Source organism: Ptychodera flava, chromosome 4 (assembly GCF_041260155.1).
Source record: "Ptychodera flava strain L36383 chromosome 4, AS_Pfla_20210202, whole genome shotgun sequence".
In the NCBI taxonomy this organism is placed as follows: Eukaryota; Metazoa; Hemichordata; class Enteropneusta; family Ptychoderidae; genus Ptychodera; species Ptychodera flava.
The window spans coordinates 40,434,543-40,456,309 of record NC_091931.1 but is presented as its reverse complement, the minus strand read 5'-3'; the positions used below and the strand labels follow the sequence as shown (position 1 = coordinate 40,456,309).

Below are 21,767 nucleotides of genomic sequence, written 5' to 3'. Positions count from 1 at the left end.
TATGAAAAATGAGTAAAAAAGAGGCAAAGGTCATTAGGCTAAGTTTGTAGCCTGTAGTGAGGTGTTTAAGTATAATTTCTATTCTCTGGAATTGAAGGATAATATGACTTCAATGAATTGAATAAAGGATGCGATCATGATTTCATTTATCAAGTGTACTACATCATACATAAGCAGCCGTGATCTGCCTTTTATACGTTTAAAGGCACAGATACTGGAATACCCAAATTAATTTTCAGTCTTATTTTTAATTCCAAGATTCATTATTTTATGCACCCTCTCGGCCCATAATGAACTCAAGCAACTTAGCACTGTATACGCTTCTTAGGTTAAGTTTGTGCAAAGTATTCTGTCGCCCTTTATGTTCCGTGAGGGTCATTATTGCGTAAATGATGCATTGTTAATGTTTGTCAGAAAATCATAATTATCACTTTCACATATGAAATGGCATTGAGGTAGAGATGGTGGAGAGTAATGATTTTTCGTACATTAAGGCTGTCTCTGATCCACATCTGACAACTTTTATCTATTGTAGTACAAATAGCAATACGCGTTATACGGCAATACGATTTGGGCTTCGATAGTACTGAAAATCCTTTAAAATGTCTTATATATAATGTTAAGGTTGATTAAGCGTACTTGATGCTCTCAGAAATTGTGCTGAAAGACAAATAACGACCCTGCCAAAGGTTCTAAATTAGAGTTTACAATGGCAGCCTGAATTCAAGATTAGGACACAATCAGTGCGTTGCCTACTGTGATGCTCGTCGAGTCGCCTCGTGTAAATCTACCTTAGGGTATTCTTCAGGCAACGAGTCACCTGGTCGGGTTGATTCGTGTGTACACCGCGTCACACCACCAGATCTGCAGAAGACCTTTGACCTCTACTAATACTAAAACTGCCATTCTATTTGCACTCATCGATCGCAGCTTAATGTTTGTTTATTTACAAAGCTCAAACCATGCATCAATCAATCAATCGATAAGTAAGTAAATACATCAATGTATAATGAAATCCCAACCAAAATATACCTCTCTATTGATTTATGTATTCTACTTCATAGGAAACTTGGTTGTTATTATAGCAAATTAAATATAAGATCAACTGCTGAATAGAAATTCATGGCAATGACCTTTAAATTTCTCTGTTGTCCTCATATATGGACTGATATTTCAAGGCGTCGAAAACATCGATCCCGTTGCGACGACATAGAACTCACATCAACCGGACGAAAGACAGAGTGTAAACGCAAACATCTGTGGCGAACTTTAAAGATCCGCTCATTGTTCGTTTTATTTATGTCATTTTCGGCGAACGGGAAACGTTCTTGCCTGATTAATATCATAGCTGTTCAACAGCTTTTGCTGCCTGAGAAATATGCGTCACTTCTACTGAGAAGTAAAACTTAATGACAAATGTGACAAATATGCTTGAGTCCTGTAACGTCTTTGTGAGTATTTTCACCCCTATAAATATATAACTGTTTATTTAACCAGCTAAAGATACAAATACAAAAGAAAAAAACAAGGAAAGTGTTACGGTGAAAATATAACTTTTTCTGGTTTGGACAATTGTTGTGCAATTGTTGCAGTATTTAGTGTCAGAGTTTTCGGATATAGATTTTACTTATCTGATTCGATATTGATTGTTTGCCTGCAAGTATGACCGAAATAGTTATTCATATACAAAGACAACAGCAACAGAACCGCCATCTAGTTTCACTCATTCAGGAGGTTGCTATAAAGTTTTCATAGTCACAGTGTGATTGACTACAACAATAGAAGCAATGTTGAAAACAACGGCAAAGCATTATTTTAGATTAGTGCACTAAAACGTTGAATGTCTTTTGACTCAGATTATAAGACTGTGTTTCTTCGGATCAGGGAAACGATCGGGCTCTTAACTCGTTTATTGTGTCGGTCAAAATTGCAGAAGAATACTTGTATCTGTTCACAGACGGCAATTGTCGCGATAACATAAAAATATAGTAAAAGCTGAATAAAAGTTTGAGTAAAGCATATGAAATAAACGTAGATCAGCTAACTTTGCATATTTTAAACAAGATGGATATTATAAAACTCTGAAGGACATTCTTTGCTGGAGTTGGAAGAACAGTGTCAGAACGGAAGCATGGCGTTTTCCACCGTGGACATGCATCTTTGTATGCTTGACGACCTTAAATATATTAACAAAAGCTCAGAAGCTGGTTTATGACTTTCTGAGACACACAGTCATCATCGCAGCGCTTAATGCAAATATTGTTCGCGTATACCTACCTACATACAAATATTAACTATTCTTTCAAAGTCTGTAATGGTGTCAATGTCAGCTCTTTGGGGTAAGATTTAAAAGCATCTCAGAATGGTAAGCGTGCAGAGAAGATCAAATTCAATGTAAAAACCAATTATAAAAACATACTACGTTCGATTTTGTTGGGGAAGACAACTTAATACTTTTATCGACTGATGGCTTATTTTCTATCTTAGTATGTATCGAGAAGGTGTGACAATTACACAAAGTACTTTTGTAAATTTTGTAGTCATAACAGTTATAATGTGCAGCTTGCAAAATCTAATTTGGCAGTAATCAGAACTATGAGCTACATCTCTTTACGGTTATTGTCATGTTAAGTCGATTTGTTAGGAATGGCACCGTGATTCATTCGGAATTTGAGTTCTCAGAAGCACTTACCATTATGATTCTCACTCGTCTTTTTGAACGTGTGATCTGAAAAGTCTCTTGAATCAAACATCCCGTCTTCCATTTCACTGTATTTGAATGTAGGCCACGTATATCTATGTTGAACTACAAAACAAAAAATGTAAACTGACAGGAAATGAAGGATTAACTTTATTTCGATTAGCTTTTGCACGTTCGCTCTAATCTTTGGTGTGTAATTTCACAAAGTGCAAGTTGAAGGACAGGTATTACATGTGATATAGCTATCAGCTCAAAATCATAGGGTGAAAAGTAAAGTCTCTTTCACAAACATTATTTTAGTTTTTTGTAAAACTTGAAACTGTAAAATTAAACAATGTTATAATTATTATTATTTAATTGATTCGCCCTCCTATCGTCTATTACAATTGTATATTTCATCCATTCTTTGTCCAACATTGACGAAATATATTGTTGTTATTGGGGACTGCTGGGTAAGATGAAGAGAGAAAATGGCATGAACATGTAAAAACCTGTTAGCAATGAGGCACTCAAATTTCAGTAACTGATCGTGATGGAAGGTCAGTTTCATTATATATGGCAAGAAATAGTTTCCTGCGTTTGATATTTTGTTGATATCTTTTCGACAGTTTAGGTATTGAGTCAAGTCATTGGAGTCCTCTATTGGTTAAGAAAGGAAACGTTTCCACCATTTTCATTATTGACGCATTTCGGTCAATTTATTATAATAATAACCAGGGAACTTGACTGACTCCGTGTTTGCATTTTGCTGAAATAATATTTTAAGAGATAATGGATTTGGAATTGCAATCGTTACACAACTATGTTGCTAGATTTTTGGATTAAATCAGAAAGGGGTTCAGGTATATGTTATTATTGATGATTGAATTTATATCCAGTTAAAATTCAACACATCAACTGTCAACAGTATATCTATTAAAAATGTACGCAGAGTAAAAATAAACATGTATTGCGTAGGTGTGCTGTTTGACACCACCTCTTATCAGCAGGTTGTAGAGGCATATTCCTAAGGCAAATTCTTAAATAAATTCATTATTAAAACACCAGTGGACTTTTTGGATTAATCAGTCTTAGCTGACTTGACCTCTGGCAAGGTCAATGGCACCAGCTTAGGAGCACATAAAATGATCATCATGAGAAGTATGCAAATTGTTAATTTCTTGCTACATTTTGCCAAATTGTGAAAACTGAGTACAGTGACCTACCGGAAAAAATAGTTTCAAAAGTACAACACGTATAACAAGTTAAATGCTACTTTAAAATGTTTTACAAAATTTACAATACTGGAAAGTTAAAATATTCCATCAAAAAAACTTTTTAATATAAGAATGTTTCGTTTTACAATGGCAACTTTGATTGAAATAAATGATTCCATTTAGTCACAAATTAAATTAGAATCTTTACTTTTAAAAGTTTTACTTTAATTGTGTTATTGTACCATGAGATATGAAAACTTCATTCACTGCATGGACTTGAAATTAATGCTTTTTACATATTGATAATCCGTGTTGGCTCTGTAAATAGATCAAAACAATGCTGAGCTCCCTTCCGCTAACGCTGAAGTGTAGCCTATAGTAGTAGCTGTTAAGTCCATGCTATCATCAAACGATGTAGTGTCACAGAAAATATTTGTATAAAAATATTAAGTGTATTAATTTAGCAACGTAAAATTGCTATATTCTGTCCCGTCCATCACTTGCATAGTGAGAATCATAACCTTACAATTGCGAAACACTCAATTATTTCGGACTGCTACAGTGCGGCAGAGAATCTAAGGCTGTGTTTTTGCTTTTCGTTACTTTTTTAAATTTTTTCACAGGATCATTATCGATAACTTACTTTTGGAACGTTTTTTTGTTTTAGAATTAGAGGATATAGAATTTTGGTCTGAAGAACCAAGCCCGGTAAAATAACGGTCATATAATGCAGCTTTCTCGAGATTGAGCGCTCTCTTGGACTGAGCTCGAGCTCGATTCTCAATAGTCCATACCGAATGATTGGTGTGCAACAATTGGACTAAAATTTTGTAGACAGCGCTAAAGCAAATGTAAAACTGAAAGTGACTGGTGTTTTGATCAGGCGGAATAGATTATAATCCGAAAACCAGTGATCGTGGACTTCCGCTTTCATTGTTAAGTGTAACTGTAAATAACTCAGCAAAATTGAATGCGAGAAATTCAAAATGGGTAAGCAGATGTTTGCACATTTCTATGTCAAAGCTTTAATTAGGAAGCGAGTTTGCTTGTTTGCTTCTGCATTTTTTTCAATTGTTCAGTCGACCAGGATCATGCTTGTTTTGTATCTGTTTGGCAAGTACGTTTTCTGTTTGCCAACTGTCCTCAATCCTCCTTGGATAAAAAACGCAAGTTGCTGAGAATACTTTTGCAATTTCCTCTCAAACGTGTAAACCATAAATAATCGTTAAAGTAACGGATATCTTATATGTGCTCGTAAAATAGCGTAAAGCGATTATTTTCTTATCTGCCACATACCTTTAGTATCAATGTTTTAATCTTTAGAACAAAAACAGTTATTTCCTTTAAAGTTCATACAAGTTATCATTAATAAAGTGCTACAAGGACATAAATATCGATTTGCAACTTATGATTTCATCAACATCAGTGGTCTTTCTCATGTTGCTGTCTATCATACGACACATGTAAACAGTTAGCTTGGTATTCTTCATTACATGGTACTGCATTGCATCAAGTTCATTGTACTATTTTCTAATCTTCCCAAAATTTAGGCAAGATTTGATAAGTTCCGAACAAGCTTCATTTCTGTAACAATTGATAACCGAGCAGTAAGGCCGCGTTCACAAAAAGTGGTGCTGGAGGGGCTGGAGGAATTCAGGGGGCATTCAAAAATTTTGGGGGTAGTCGAGGGGGGCTTGAAAGTTTGCCCTGCCAATAGTGGGGACCTGAAAATATTTTGGCTCCCAAATTTTGATGTTGTTCAATGGTTCTAATGTTAGTAATAGTTAAACAAAATCTGGAACTGCTTTGTCGCATTTTATGACTCGAAAAAATCTAAAAATGTATGAATGCCATTAAATTTTCGTAAAAACAACAAGTTGGCCTTGAACAACACATGATGGCCAACATTTTGTTGTTTTAATCTTGATTTTCTCTGTCATATGATTAGTTTTTGAAAATGGCGGGAAATCTAAAATGACGTTAAAACTCTGAATTTACATGCTACCTTTGACAGTCATGGCAGCGTTATACACTTTTTAAATCTCTAATGGGTCTATTCAAAGAAAACTCTTGGAAAACTAAGAATATTTTGAGATCGGTTTGCCAAACATTTGCAGCTACTGGGGCTTTAATGTTCCCTATACACCGCGCAAGTGATTTCAGGTATATTTTACACATAAATCAATATACCTTGACGTCGCTGTAATTCATCAATGTTGTCAAGGTTCACCAGGCTGCGTTACAAATAGCTGGTGAGAAGATGCCTGCTTCATCAATGTTGTAGTTTTGTTACTGGAACTGATACCAAACATGACTGGACGGGACACAATCGAAATGAATAAATTGTATGTGTTATGATATTCCTGTTTGATAGCCATGACATTCAAATCGCTATTTGAATCTTTGTCTGCACCATGTAAGAAGAACATCTAATATACACTGATATGTAAATGTATGTATAAATAAACCAAATGCCATATTGTGGACTCTGACGTCCAAATATTTCGGCAACTCAAATTTTCAGTCTTCAGGTTACGGTTTACAGTTTTTCGGCCAAAATATTTCAGTCATTTTGAGTAGAAAACATCTTACCTTCAACAGCAATGGTTGTCTACTCTTATCGAGTGATGACTTGAAGGGTAGCGGGCAGCAATCTTTGCCCTGTGACCAGACAGTGCTAATTTTAACTCGTTCAGTTGCACCTGTGAGTTCAAATGTAAAATGCGCTCGAATGGTACTATGTCCCCGCTAAAATAACGATGTTATCTTTTCAAAATGCCATAGTGCATTCTCACTGAAGAGGGCGGGAATTCAACATCTTTGGAAATACTTTTGCATGATAACATATGTACTGTGCGTCACCAGATAGAGGGCATCCTTTTTCTCCTTCATCATGACTTCTGCTACGTGAAAATCACGAACAAAAATTGTAAACTAGTATGCTATCAGTTTTCTGATTGGTGTTCTGCTATCGATTTTCTAGAAACTACCAAACATATTGGGGTAGGTTATATTGTTCATGTTATTTAAAATGTCTTGCTGTTTTCTAGAGTTTTCCTTTCAGGGTTCAAGAAAATTTAATATTGTTGTCATTCGCTATTTACAATTTCAAGTATAAATTCAGCTCCGCTCTTTCGGTATGACATCATGGTGTTTGGGTGAAATATATCAGGCACTCAGGCTTTGAACCACACCTCCTGTTCCTTACTTCCCTATTTGTTATCCCAAAAAAAATATTGACAGATAAGCCTTTTATATCAGGGCATCAATAAGAATATATCACAGAAATGATAAGAATCAGTTAACACGTATTTAACCTAAGTTACCAACTCATTTTTGAAAATTAATGTAGAACGTTTTAGCTGAATTTTGATGTTTAGCTGAATTTCGACGATCATGGTCGAAGCATCGATCTTGAAAGTATATCAAGCACTTATCTAAGGACAAACTTTTTAAGATATATCCCCGATGTTTGAAAATCGCAGAACGAAAATTTTTCATGTTGTTGAAACTTGTTTTAATATAGTCTACAATATGTTTGTTATGTACTATTGTGCAAAGTGAAACGGTCGGTCCTTTTATGTAATGCTCCGCGTCAATACCTCCTCGGCACTTACAGCTCTGGAATCCCTTTGGATTATTACAGTTTTCCTTTGAATGCACTGGGAAATAATTCTAAGCAACAACAAAGCAATTCATTACAAATAGCAACATATACAATAACAACTAGAACTAGTTCTCTTGAATGATTTGCACAAATAAGAAACCACTGCATACCAATCAAAAATAAACTTAACAACTCGCTAGGTCATGTTCCGTCTCTGCGCTGACCACATACCTCTGTACCCCCATGCTTATCTGGACCACCCGAGGTTTAAGCTGGGAACTTCTGATTATTTTTTCAATATATTGACATTTGGGGAACTAGATCAGTGTCTGGTGGGTTGTTATCAGATGATATCAACAGCCAAAAATGGATTCCCTGACACATATCAACCTGACATGACATTTTCTGTATTTCCTGTTCACTCATTCCTATTTACCCTGTCTGACGTCTATGCCTCACCTTTTTGTTGCACAGATATGACGCATTCTTACTTCCGCAGAGGTGACTCAAATCATGGAGGTAGCGGATGATTTTGGTGAAACAAATAGTCGGCAGGCGAAGGAAAAAATAATTTTATCCTGGGAACGCTTAAGTAGTTGACTGTACTGACTTGATAAAAGTTAGCTATTAAAGTTCTAAGTTTGACAACTGCACCATAACTTCACTTGTATTAGACTTGTACACCATCATATGACAACATATAGCCTTCAATCTTCGTCAACTGACTGCAAATTTGAATGACAGTAGTTTGTACTACATAATGCAATTAACATATTGACAAACAATGCATACAAGATATTTTCTTCAGGCTCTTGGTACTATAATGATATCCTGAAGCGAAGAATCTCTGAGGTTTCAGGAGTACTACACTTTCCGTATCAGAGAGCTCAGAAACTTGTTGACAGTGCATCATGACACAACCGCTGTACGACAAGTTTCCGTCGACGAGTTTTAATAGTCGCACCAGCTGATAACTGACTACGCATCTGCAGGTTCAGTATATACAATACGAAGTTTACCCAGCTCAATTCTAGCGAGCCGCCGTGTTTTTAAAGTGATAGTAAAGAAACAAATACGAAACGTGCAAAGTATGATTTTTTCACTAGCCATCAATAAAACATATCGCTGCTATTACCCAGGAAATATTATTTTTCACCTTGTCATTGATATAAGATATCGTCACCGTCACGATTAAAAAATAGAAAAGAGATAAATCTGTCCAACATATGAACGAGGACTCACGCTAGGAGTGCTGGGATTGACCTCACTTTTAGAAAAGCGCCATCTGTGTCAATTACTAGATGCAAATTGCCAGTTTTCAGGCAAAGGGGTTCCCAGCTTGCAAAACTGGACGTATGGCAGTACAGTTGCTATGACAAAGCTAATGACGGCATAATATGTCGCTTATTGAACACAGTGGATTGTTATTATGATAAATGCAAAATGTTATATGTACAACAAACTTCATTTATGTCTAACTTTTTGACAAATCAACAAAAGTGCCCTAGTCTGACAAAGCAAGCTGTACATATCAGCTACCCTGCATACCATGCTGTGCGTTCCCGGCGTTATACGGCCTCCCAACTCATTAGGACGTATAACGCCGGGAATACACAGCATCGTTCGCAGGGCTATGAGAGACCAACTAAATTTGGTGCTTGAATTTATTGTTTACGCGGTATACGCAGTGCGTGGTGGTCTTACTAATGTATAAAGCAAGTACCAATTAATTATATTTTATTCTTTCTTATATTAATAATGAATCAATTATTAATCATGTAAGCGTCGAGTGTGCATCTTCAGATGGAAATAAACATTCTAATCTTACATTTTTAAACCCCATTCGCGACACTAAGGGTTTTGTTCGTGTAGTACAAGCACGGAATGGTTAATAATTGAAAAAAATGCAATACAGAATGAAAAATGAGACAAAACATCGTGTCGATTTTCGTTCATTGTTATGTTACGGGACCGGAGTGCATCTATGACGGTGCTGTGGACGATGTTTAGCGAACTGACTCTTGCTTTAGTGGAAGTTATCTCGCTCGAAAAAAGACTCCGTACCCAAGATCTGATCTGGTTTCGAGACATGACATCTGCAGTGAACCGTCACATGGTTCTCTGCTTGATGAGCGCCCTCCATGGGTGTAATATTTCTATTGCGTGTTGAAGAGCCACCGATTGTATATCCAACTCTTAAAGTGAGACACTTTATTAACTTCAAATGTAAATACAATATATTTTAAATAAAGCTGTACACAAATCAGAGCTTGGGGTATAATTTTCAAACCTGCATAAGGCTGTACGCAAATGTTTTTTGTGCGTACAATGTATCAAAATGCGTACAACTACCTGTAAGTACCAATAAAATAACGCGATATCGAAAACTATTTGAAAAGTCAATGAATAAAGTGTTCATTCAATAAACATCAGTGAAAATGTTTTTCTTTTGAAGAGTAATACTCTTCCGTTCTATTCTCTGCGGAATCGTTACTTTTTCTGTCTAATACTTCGACGATGTCTTTGCTGAGCTCTATCATCGCTGCTCTGAAGTCAAATTCGCTAAGTTTTGGGCCTCCCATTGTTATCATCGTCAGATCATTTATGACATCTTCACTCAGACAACTACATTTCGATGTTTTAATCCTGTTTTGTGTACTGAACCCACGTTCACATGGGGCAGATGAGACTGAAATCACGGCTGCACTGGTTTGCAATATTCGGAAAGAGATCACGATACTCGTTGAAAAGAAGCGTTCAGACCGCGATAAAACTATTATTTCTAAGTCCGCGTGGCAATACCTTAAATTTGTTGATATTCGACGCGGAGATCCTCGGGATTTACTGGTACGCATTGGGCGAAACGGAAAATAGAACATGTTTTTGAAGTAAAGACGAATTCTGTTGAACATGATACATTTTTATTGGTACAGCCTTGAAGGAAACAATTGATGTTACATAATTGATAGAATGCAGGACAAAATATTGCAAAATCACGAACATTTTTATCAGCAAACATTTTATTTTTGGTCCTGGATAAAATACGCATAGGAGGGAAACAACGTGTGCTCATGTCTTTGTCACGGAGACTGCGTTTTTTTTGTTCAATGCGTATCGGATTACGCAGGCGTCAATTTACTTTGCTTACTGCAGAGTAATTATGCGTGAAATATGCAGGATTTTGCGTTAACCGGGAAGCTCTGTACAAACAGCGACAGTATATTTTTGCCATCCTCAGGAAGGGTTACATAAGTTTTGCATAGTACATATGCTTAGTGTGAGTGTGTGAGAACGTATGAGTAATTTTATTTGATCATTTTATTTGATTCGTTTATTCTAATTGAATGGTCGCTAGAGTATCAAGCATAGATTTTATCACTGTATACCGTAGACTAAAAGACTCTTCGCTCGAGAGCGCTCTCTACGCCCCCTCTTACAAATGGGGAGGGGGCCGGGGAGGGGGAAGTAGAGAGCGCCTCGAGCGACGGATCTTTCGGCCTATGTATACCGATAAAATTACTCCTTCACAACATACCTTGAGAATTCGAAAGTACAAGCACTCTCGAAAAGCTGATTGAATTTAGACCCTACAGACACTTATGAAAGCAATGTTCAGTCAAGGAACCTTGTTTTCAAATGACATGTTTAGCATGGAGTTCCGTATCCTGTAAAGTTTTTAATCAAAATTTCTCAAATAAACAAACTTTGCCCGTCAGTGTCCCTGCTGTTTGCCATGTTTACAGTCAAATAGTCTGAGTTGGGAATAGCATGTCAAGAACAAAAACTCATAGACGTTTTCATAAAAAGATCCTTCACCGCTTATCTAGTACTACCCTGTATGGAACCTTTCACTACAGAAACAGAGGCATAAAACAAAGGAAGAAATACATGGCAAAATGTGGTTCAATCACGGCGCTGCCACCAACAGACGGTTTCTCAGCTTTCACTGTGCACTGAATCTTTTCCACTGTTATGTTCGCCATTGATGCCGTCCTGTACGTTATATCAACTGAACTATAACCATAACATGCAGCTCCTGAAAGTTAAATGATTGCAGAAAACTGATTTAATGTTTTTCCTTGTTTTACAAAACTTCTTTAGCTTTACAGATCTTAATTTATCAGCATTCATGTCGCTCTGATAGTTTTATTTTTAGTATTCTTGAAACTATTAGGTTTGATGTGAAAAGTGGTCTACATAACTATTTCTCAGAAACAAATTCCGATATTCATGACATAGTTGCTGCCAAGGCTGTAAAGCTCTGTGTCCACGGAATTTCTCGAACATTGTTACAGTGACACTTGACTCTGGACAGTTAGGCTTTTATTTTATGTGGGAATGTCCTTGGGAAAGCCGCCTTGAGACCGTCTACAGAGTCCATCATTAATCTAGGCTGATGCCCTTACAGGCATAAGCATAGATCCTAAAAAGAGGGTCTATGCAAATTGGAGTAACCTCAGACATTTGTCAGTATCTGTGTGTAATAAATCTCACCATATTCGCCTTCTTTGTTTGCAGAAATGATGGCACCACTGAATTCATTGTATTTGTACGCGATCGACTCAAAGCTTCTGCACTGGCTTCGCTTGGAGACATTCCTCTGCGCATATTTTCAACCGCCTGGTAACTAGATAAACAAAGAAATTCGGCATCTTACAAGGGTTTTATAATTATCATGACAGCCCCCACCCAATTACAACTAGTGCAATGTAGATCTACCTACAGAAATCCATTCTTTCCATAACTTATAAATGCCCGTATGTGCTTTGTTTATAAAGCCCGCATTATCTCAGCTATCTACTTTTTTGGATATAAATCCTAGCGACATGTCTGTTCCGATAACATGCATTCACACAACCCTGTCTCGAAGATATATTTATTTTTTATTTCTTTCATTTGAAGTATAAAAGAAACCTCAAATTGACAGGCAGTATTTCACTTCTAACAACGTTAACATTGCGTTTCGTTTTCCTTTGAAAATAATATAGGATGATGAATTTGTTTGTTGGAAACTTTTTGTTTCGGTATGGTGTGACAGTAAATGAGAAACAGGCATTCCTTCAGGTTGAATGATGCTAGAAATCACAACTTGATAAAAAGTTTCCCTGCTGCGCCATCAACGACAATTAAAGACTATTTGGGATCACAAAATCATGTTGAATACAACTTTCTGTAATCAGCAAGACTTGTACCTAATAAGTCAAGTAAAAATGTCTATAGTACCAGTAGTTCAAAAGCAGCACTTTCAGCAGTTTGGCGTTATTGAGATACATATAGGGTATCAATATGCTTTGACTAGCAAAGAAACTACGTTTCCAACATTGTGATTTAAAGAGTTACATTTTCCACAGACCGAATGTACTAATTAAATGACTTTTTTCCTTCCCTTTTATGGTTTGCTATTACCTTGGTAACAATCGGATCATTATGTCACCATTCCCGGTTGCTGCAGCGCCCCCAACGTCATTGTCGGCGTAACAACCAGCACCAACGATAGGCGAGTCACCCACGCGACTGTAAAACGTAATAAAAATGACACAGACATTGATAACTTCATGTCAAGAATTTGGAAAAAAAACATAGAAAGAATTTACACACTTTTCGTTATTACACAGCGCAATAAAAGTGATCGTATGTTGTCTCGCATCACAGTGGAGAGACTGTTCGCACAAAGAGTTTTGAATTATTAAAAACTGACAATATATAGGTAATTTAATATTGAAAGTTGCATCAAGACAGTTGATACTAATATCATAACACATGTTACAAATGTGTCGCTGACCAATCAAATTCGGTGCCATGTTGTCACATACCCGGCTATCTTGTAGGACAGGCCATTGGTAGAAGTTCCACATGCTACGTTACTGTCTTCATCAATAACCACGATGCCTGTACAATTCAAAATACATTATCCAGTGTTGAACACTTCTTTTTTCGTAATCAAGATCGCTTGTATGTATTAATGTTGTATTTTATCAGTTGCAATGATAATCATTTATAACGATGACTTTTGTGTGACCATTTTTTGACAAGTGTATCTCTTCGTATCGTACCAAGTTCCTATTACTTTTCAGTGGGTAGTTATGGCAAAGCTTGAGGGCGAAAGACCTAAAAAGTCGAGAGAAAGTGTTTTCGTCGTCCAGCGTGCGGCCGATGTTTATCTGGATTTACTCTCCGTCCGACAAAAATTTTACTTTTTGTGTTACAGAATCGACTTCGTTCTCATACCTAATAGATAATCATCACCTACATTTGGGCTATCAACCGCAGGACTGAATTGAAGTTTCCTTACCTATGGTATCATGGTCATCTATGTCAAGTTCATGTAAGATTTCTCGGCTTGAAGGTTCCGCGGGAGAGTATGGCCCACAGCTCGATGATGGGTCTGGTGTAACATTCTGAAAAATATGAAGTGTAATATGGAAACCTAGAGCAATATTCTAGAATTATGATCAGAAGTATAGTGTACATTATCAGAGTCTTTCATATCATATCATAAGAAATAAAACACAGTTAATCTGTCCTATCATAAACTCAATTTTTCATATATAACACGTGTACATCCAGGTTTCCACAAGGAGAAAAACCCTAAATCGGTTTTATGTAAGATCACTGTTCTTATTATAGCTCTTCAAAATTGCATAAAGTAAAGAGGTGTGCCATAAATATCACGTCGACCTAGTTTTCAAAAATATATACATTCAAATACACAATTGTTTTCAAGATTTGTAGCCGTGATAAGTTAGCTTTCAGTTCAAGAGATTAAGATCATGTATTACTGCATTATAGAATTTTGCAGTCTTACCTCCCAGAAGTTTGGCTGACATGTTCTATTGTTGCTCCAAGTTTCATAGTTATTTCTGAAACCAGAAATTTTAAAATTTTAGGGACTTGTTAGTTACGGTTTTGTACATTGGGAATTTATTGATAATGCAGTGAACGTGCAGAATCATCCACGATATGACATTGACAGACTTTTGAAACCCTGGAGTCGTCTCATACAGCACGACTTGCCACGTGGATATTTTCCGAAACAATGACGAATTCTTTGGTTGAATTCTTTCCAAATGCAAGGTCTGATTCTCAACTGATGAAGACTAGATATTTGACTTAGCTTACCTCGATCTCTCGGTTTGCAGACTTTCATTTGGAAGCTTGCCAAAATTATGAGCGAAAATTGCCGCTGGGAAATAACAAAAGAGAGCTGATTTATATCGTCATTGCAATCATCAGTCATAAAAAATAGTTTTTCATGGCTTTTACACACAAAGCTGCTGTTTTCTTTTCATCACATGTACAGTTCCGTGACATCGCTGTATCTCGGGAGATCTCGCGGTGGCTTGAGACCTCTCTTTGAAGACGATTGCGTTGCTTGAATAGTTAGATAATTAACTACCAAATTTTGCAAACCGACAGAGCTTTATTGTAAAGTCGACGTAATTTCGTCAAGTCCTGCTTGTCGTGTCAATTTAACTCTAGTGGATTCACTGGGCATCAGACTATAGAAGACCTGTTTCTCGACGCTATACCTTCATCAGCGCTGCCTCCGACGATGGATCTTCTTGCAAAACTCTTTATAATTTGAGGCATGTTTTGGAAACTGAATTGTTGACGTTACCTTGTTCTCCGATCAGCAGGCTGTGTCTTGTATGTTCCATGACAAACCTTGCAGCTGATATTGCTCTCTTCACACGTCCAATACCGCCTACCGCACCAACATCATGAGTGATTCTGTGAAATTTAAGAAGATTTTGGTAGCCATCATCACATGTGTCTATGGGCATGTCTATCCCTCCGTCTGTCCGTCTGTCTATCTGTCTGTCGTCTGCGTGAGTCTCTCAGGTGTCCATGTTTGTAGGTAAAATTGTCTCTTATGTCTATGTCTACGGCATAGTTGTTCAGATGCCAGCCTGTCGGAGGATTCCTTTCTCAACTTAAAATAGCCGCGGTATTTTAAGTTTGATTGTAATTTTCAAAACAACATACCCATCCATAATCATGGCATCCAGAGTTACGTCCCCCCTGTCATCGACCCTAAAATACAGAAAAATGTCCATTAACACTTAGCAAATATCACTGATAAACACTGGATGTTCATAAAACCAATAAACCCTTTAATGCGATTGGAACTGATTTGGGAGAATTGGATCTTTATATTTTTCAAAGGTCTCAAAAGTATTGGATGCCCTATAGCTGAATGTTGCAATATTACAAATTACTCATAAAAACAAGTGCATTTCTTAAACGGAAAAAACAGATGAGCTCACATTTGCAGATTAAACCGACATAACTACACCATCCAATTATCCCAAATTAGATCCAATAGTGTTTTTGCACACTGACTTCGTCCAAAAACTTTCCTGAGTTGTAAAAGTTTGGACAAATAATTGACTAAGAAAAAGATAATCGGCAGATATTTTGCACCTAGGATAAATCTGTAGAAAGATATCAAACTTCTGAGCTCCTCAAGTGTTAATTACAGGGGCGTTCATAAATTTGCCATAAATAATCATTGTGTTTTACTGTGCATAGCTAGCAGACCATTAAAATGTCAACATGTTGTTTAAGTAGACATTAAAATGTCAAGCACTTGAGCATAAATCTGTCTCTGTAATACTTACTTGTTGCCGAATCCAACGCTGTCTCTACAAATAGAAGGGTTGTCTTCACAGATATTGCAAGCTTTCTCGACAGCATCTACTGCAGAACCACTGCCAGTGATTGAGTCCCATGCTAGGCAGACAGAAAGGCAAACATTCGATCGGTCGGTTTACATGGTTCATATCAAATGTGCTGTTCACACGTAGGTAGCTGTTAAGATACCAAATCAACACCAAAAACACAATTTACAACTGAAGATAGTGTAACGGAACTGTGTAAGTTGTTAACATTATGGCATATTTGTGATAGCCTGACAGATTGCAGGCGTTACTTACACTCGATACGGAGCTACTCAAATACAAATTGACAGTGCTAAAGTAAACTTGCACAGTCGACAGAAGTTCCGATTTGTTACTACGGTCAGGGTAGTTGCCTTGTTCGGTAAAAGGCGACAAGGTCTGTAAAGAGAGCTGAAATGGGCCAATTTATAAATGAAGGTCCAAACTCTTGTGCTTCACAGTAAGGAATTACTAAATTAAAACGTTTTAAAATGTTGTGTAAAAGTTGTGCACGTGTTACAGAATGTGGAAGGTTTCATTCCTTCAATCCACAACACATACATGACATACACAAACAAAATTGTGTTTTTAGTTCTTGATATTCGGCAAAAGAGGCGCGATAAATAAAATGCGATTTTCTTTTCTTTCAGTTTTCTTTTATTTTCCTGTTTTATCAAGGTTTTGTATAATTTCATTTTCCCCTAAACTCCCTTTGTTTTGGACTTTTACCTCAACAGTGAACATTTTTGCACTAACTACTAACTGCTTCTTTCTAGTAGTTTTTGGTAAGAACGGAAGGCAACTACGCATAGTCTATTAATTTAGTGATGCTACATGGGTTAAGTGTAAGCTCACTGTTCTGTAACTTCGTCACGGTGACGAGAGCTTTGTTGAATGCATCTAAGAAGAAAAGAGACACACGACACACTGGTCTTTAAGCATTGTGTTCGATGACCATCTTGCTTAAGATTAATACATTGTCAGCGATTCAGCCACAGAGGGGCTCTTCTACGGAACGTCTTGCATTGAAACTAAAATTATATTGGAAGGCGTCGCCTGTTTCACTGTATACGTAGGATTTGAGGACGTAAATGCGTCATCAAACTTTCAAAATCAAGGAAAAAATCAATGTTCAGAAGAAGCAGTTTATTCAAGTTATTCAGAGATTCTGAAATTCTTCCGATTCCGGAGCGGATACTCTTAATGGAGAATGTTGCGATCATTGAGGACGCATCGTTGGTAGGACAGTTTTCAATGATGACTGATACAGAATCACGTACAGTTTGAAACACTGTGGAGTCACAAACGATGAGTTTGGCTGAAAGATTTTTCAATGATACACAATAACTTACAACTCTGCGTAACGTGTTTGAACCCACTAAAGGTCAGAATACACACTGGAGCCGCGTGTACCACGAGTTGGAATGATTGAGATAATATGCGAATCGGGCTATGTCGCCATTGCAAGCATATGTCCAAGGTATGACACTAATGTTTCACGCTCAGTGTCACCGCTTTACTCAAATACGCCAGTTTGTAGCTCTAGCAAGTCAGAAGAGGTCCCACCAACTGTTGCAGATCGGAAAATCTTCATGTGATACTGCCAGTGTATTTAAGTGGCAATGGCATGACGAGCTTGTTTTTGTGTAGTGCATTTCAAATCACCCCACAGGTCATAAGAGTAATTGAATCATAGAATACATGGTTATTAAAGACACTTACTCTCATAAAATATACATTATGACAATGATTTGTTGTCTGGCGCTTTGCCCGCTGTATCATTATATCCATTTGCATCATACTTCAAACAATAAGATTATTGTAACCACCTATCGACTAAAAATCACCTTATCAAAGATAAGGACCTTTTATGCCTGTGCTGTGCCTGAAAATTACTTCATTATAGCCCTAGACATATAGTCGAAGTCACAAATGCACGCATGCGTATCAATACGATGAGCAAATGCTGTGTAGCCATCATTAAGTTAAGCAAATGAGACTGTTGTCGGACCCAATTTCAGTTTGAACGGAATCTGTATAATCATAGTGACGGACAAGGTTCCATTTATCGTTGGTTGGGACGAGAAGAAATTAACGTATATATAGGTATCAGGCGCCCCTCTGTAGTTCTCCGCAGGTTTTGGAATATTATGTTGACCCATAGTGCGTCGTCAAGTCTAAAAAGATGTAATGCCCTGCCAATAAACGAGTATGAATGACGTGACAGGACACGTCGGAATTTGACGGTTACTTTGTCGATGATTCTGTCTCAGTGATGGTCAATGTATCCCTCGGTTGATGAATGTCATCGAGATCATACCACGTTTACGCTGGTAGAGCTACGATAGCGTTCTGGGGGCGACACGGTTCCATGAGGTTTTCTATAAGCACTTACAATCCACTTTACCAGTTCTCAAGACAGCATTAACATATTTTTCTGCGAGATTAAAACCGCTGCCTGTCTTAAGTCATTAAAACTTAGCTTTAGTTTATGACCCGAATAGCCGACTCCAAGGTGCAAACATGCATATGTTTACCATCGATCTTATTCGATAAGTATGAAAACAAAGGGAGAGACATTTTTCTTACCTCCAATAGTTGCTTCTGGATACTTCCATGTTACCAGGACAACTGGCAACTCATCAGATGCCAAAACCGCATTTGGATTGCAGCTTAAAAAGGCGAAGAAGAGATGAAATACACAGCGAAAATTCATCGTTGAGAATCAACACTGCACCAACACGTTCCTTATTTTTGTCGATATCAGCGTCATGTGATCATGAATGTATTATACTTTATAAATATAGATCGTAGCGATAAGATAGGGTATTAATGTGTGAAAAGGTGTTATACTGCAAATACTTAGACGAGATAACGTTAGTAAACGCTAACTTGGCATGAGGGACCAACACTTTTTCAAGGGGTCAGGAATTTAAAGGTTTTTTGATAACGTGTTCAGCCTGTGACACACTCGAAATTACTTACTTTAAGTATTTTCATGAAGTGGCTTCAAGCACAAATTCTTCATATAACACCATTAACACGAAGCAATACATCATGTATATGTGCAGTCCCAAATGTCCAAAGTGCAGTAATTAATAATTTGATTTTAGGATTAACGTCTGGAGTTAGCGGCGGATTTCCCATGGAAAATGTTGTGAAAAAAAAAAAAACCAAAAAAACCCACAATTTTATCACCAAGTATGAATTACTTTTATTAATAACAAATGCATGATCTATTGAATAATTGATGACGCACCTCGAGCTCAAGACTCTAACGAAATAACATACTTACTGGAAAAGTGTCGTCTCTTTGTCGCTAAAAGAAGACCTCAACTGCCATCAACTGTCAACATTAAATCCATTGCTTTTAACAGGAACAGAAATGGTTCTCAAGGAATTTCGTATGCATATGGTGCGCGCATTTTTCTCATATCAGAGAGTGGGGAAGATTTGTTCTCAGTTCAGTGGGTAACTCGAAGAAAAAGAGCAAAGCGGACGGCCAGGGTGTATGATGTTCTGACGACGGACAGGGAAAAACTCATGGCTGGCGAAGGCAATGGAGAGCTTGTTGAGGAAGAGGGTAGTGGCCAGATATGTAATGAAGAGAGGAGAGCGGAGATTTTTTCCTTTTCGAGAGTTTAGAGAGTGGGAAACTAAAAGGCGAGAGGGGATAATTTTCAGATCGTTGCAGAAGGGCAGTTGCTAACAGCTTTCAGTTTTCCTTCATGATATTTATTTTATTCAAATTCGTTGTACTTGACCCTAGTTTGTCCTTGATTCCCCTTAAGTCAACGATTATTTTCAATAAAAAATTACCCGCGGGTAAGAAAGAACAGAAACGGAGTTGTCAACTTGATCAACAAGGCTTTTAAATGAAAATGACATACTTATATAATTGTTGGCATTTGAAACGATTTCAAGTCAGCACGAATCTCTGAACAAGCCATGAAAAGGGAGAGACTCAGAGGGTTACGTTCCCTACGAAGCTACATGCGTTTAGGTTACACGGAACCAATAGACCACGTTGTATCGTTCGCGCGGGCCACCTTATTGACAGGTTTATATATCGCTTAATGGCATGCAAGTAGTCCATACCTAGTCATGTAATTACAAAGGCCACGAGCGGGGTGTTGCATGCAGCCGTGAAACGGTGGCGTGGATTGGAGTGGTCAGAGAGTGCAATGAGCGGCCTCCTTCTGACAAAACGAGGGCAACTCGCCATAACTTCTTCCAGTATATCGTACACTGTACCCCACGATAAACATTGCATATAACAGTGCTAAGACGCCTCCCTTTCATTTCATGAAGAATCGTGTAGCATACCTGTTACATTACAACACAGTCTCTCTAACAGTAACAAGCGTCTGTGATCTGCAATATTTTGATGACGTCACTGCCTGGTGACATCACCTGGGAAACTTTCGTATCCGAACAGGTTGCAATAGTCAAAGCATCACGATTCTTGAATGTGTCCACCTTGTCACTGGACTCTTTTGTTTATTACTTACTTGTATCTAATAAACGGAATGTTTGACTTTAAGAATAAGTTGACATTAATCGACTTTCCTAATAGCAGAACAATGTAGGACCAGGATAGGTTAACCTGGAACTTGTGATTTATTTAAAATACACTAATATAAGAGTAAGGCAAAGTAAAGAGTACACAAACACACTTCAGTACAAGAGCATCGTATACAATGGCGATTTCAAGATGGAAGATTACGCGAACGTCTTCGAAGAAGAACGCTGTTTATAAAGCGTTATTCATGCATATTTCAAACTAAAAATATACCTGTGCTGGTTAAAGTGCTCCAAGCCTAGCGACATCGGGTTCGAGATAGACGATAGAAAGTTCGCGGATCGATGGATAGATAGAAAGTTCGTACAGCTCTCATAGGTTGATGGGAGAATTTGGGTAGCCGTAGTCTTGATCTAAATGAAGCTACCAATCAATTGTTTGACACGGTAGAAAGTCTTGATATTTTCTTTAAGCTATTATATGTAAGATCGGATCAAAACCCAGCTGATCGTCCTCGGAAATTGTCGTCATCGGATACAAAACTGGGAGACTGTAGAAATATGTTTTGGTGGGTCTCATGGACATTCCCTCGACTTAAAGGGACAAAGTCGGCCATTTTTCATGAATTTTGATACGAGATACTACTTATATTGTTTGACATGTTGAAAGATACTGAATGAATGGGTGACCATGCATATATTCGACCCCGATTTTAGACATGATACATGAAACCATCGCGAAAATGAATTAATGGTCATAACCATTAATTCATTTTTGCGATGGTTTCATTTAATGCGATGGTTTAATGCGATGGTTTCATTTAATCAGATACTCGACAAGATGAAATCATGCAACATGTTGGATGGAAACGGCCACAAACAGCATCATACTATCCCCACTGTGCTGTGATTGGTTTAGTAAACATTAATATTCATGAGACACACAAGTATAAAATGAGGAACTCCATAACCCAGGTGTCCCATCATACGGCGGATCAAGTGCAGTACTCCACCCGCTCACCCGGCGCAGGGACAAGCTGACATGGTACAGTGAGTTGCTAATAAATTATTATCCTTGCGTA

At 37.5% G+C, this 21,767-nt stretch overlaps 1 protein-coding gene across 1 annotated transcript; it reads right to left on the bottom strand.

The window, feature by feature from the left end:
* Positions 1–10,410: 10,410 nt before the first annotated feature.
* LOC139130519 (N(4)-(beta-N-acetylglucosaminyl)-L-asparaginase-like) lies at positions 10,411–18,921 on the bottom strand. The gene is made up of 11 exons (XM_070696290.1): positions 18,754–18,921; positions 16,126–16,237; positions 15,491–15,538; positions 15,123–15,235; positions 14,624–14,687; positions 14,310–14,364; positions 13,797–13,902; positions 13,318–13,393; positions 12,911–13,018; positions 11,999–12,131; positions 10,411–11,540 (listed from the first exon to the last, which is right to left on the bottom strand). The coding sequence occupies exons 1-11, from the start codon at positions 18,878–18,880 to the stop codon at positions 11,505–11,507; spliced, it is 978 nt and encodes a 325-aa protein (XP_070552391.1). The 5' UTR covers positions 18,881–18,921; the 3' UTR covers positions 10,411–11,504.
* Between the last annotated feature and the right edge of the window lie 2,846 nt (positions 18,922–21,767).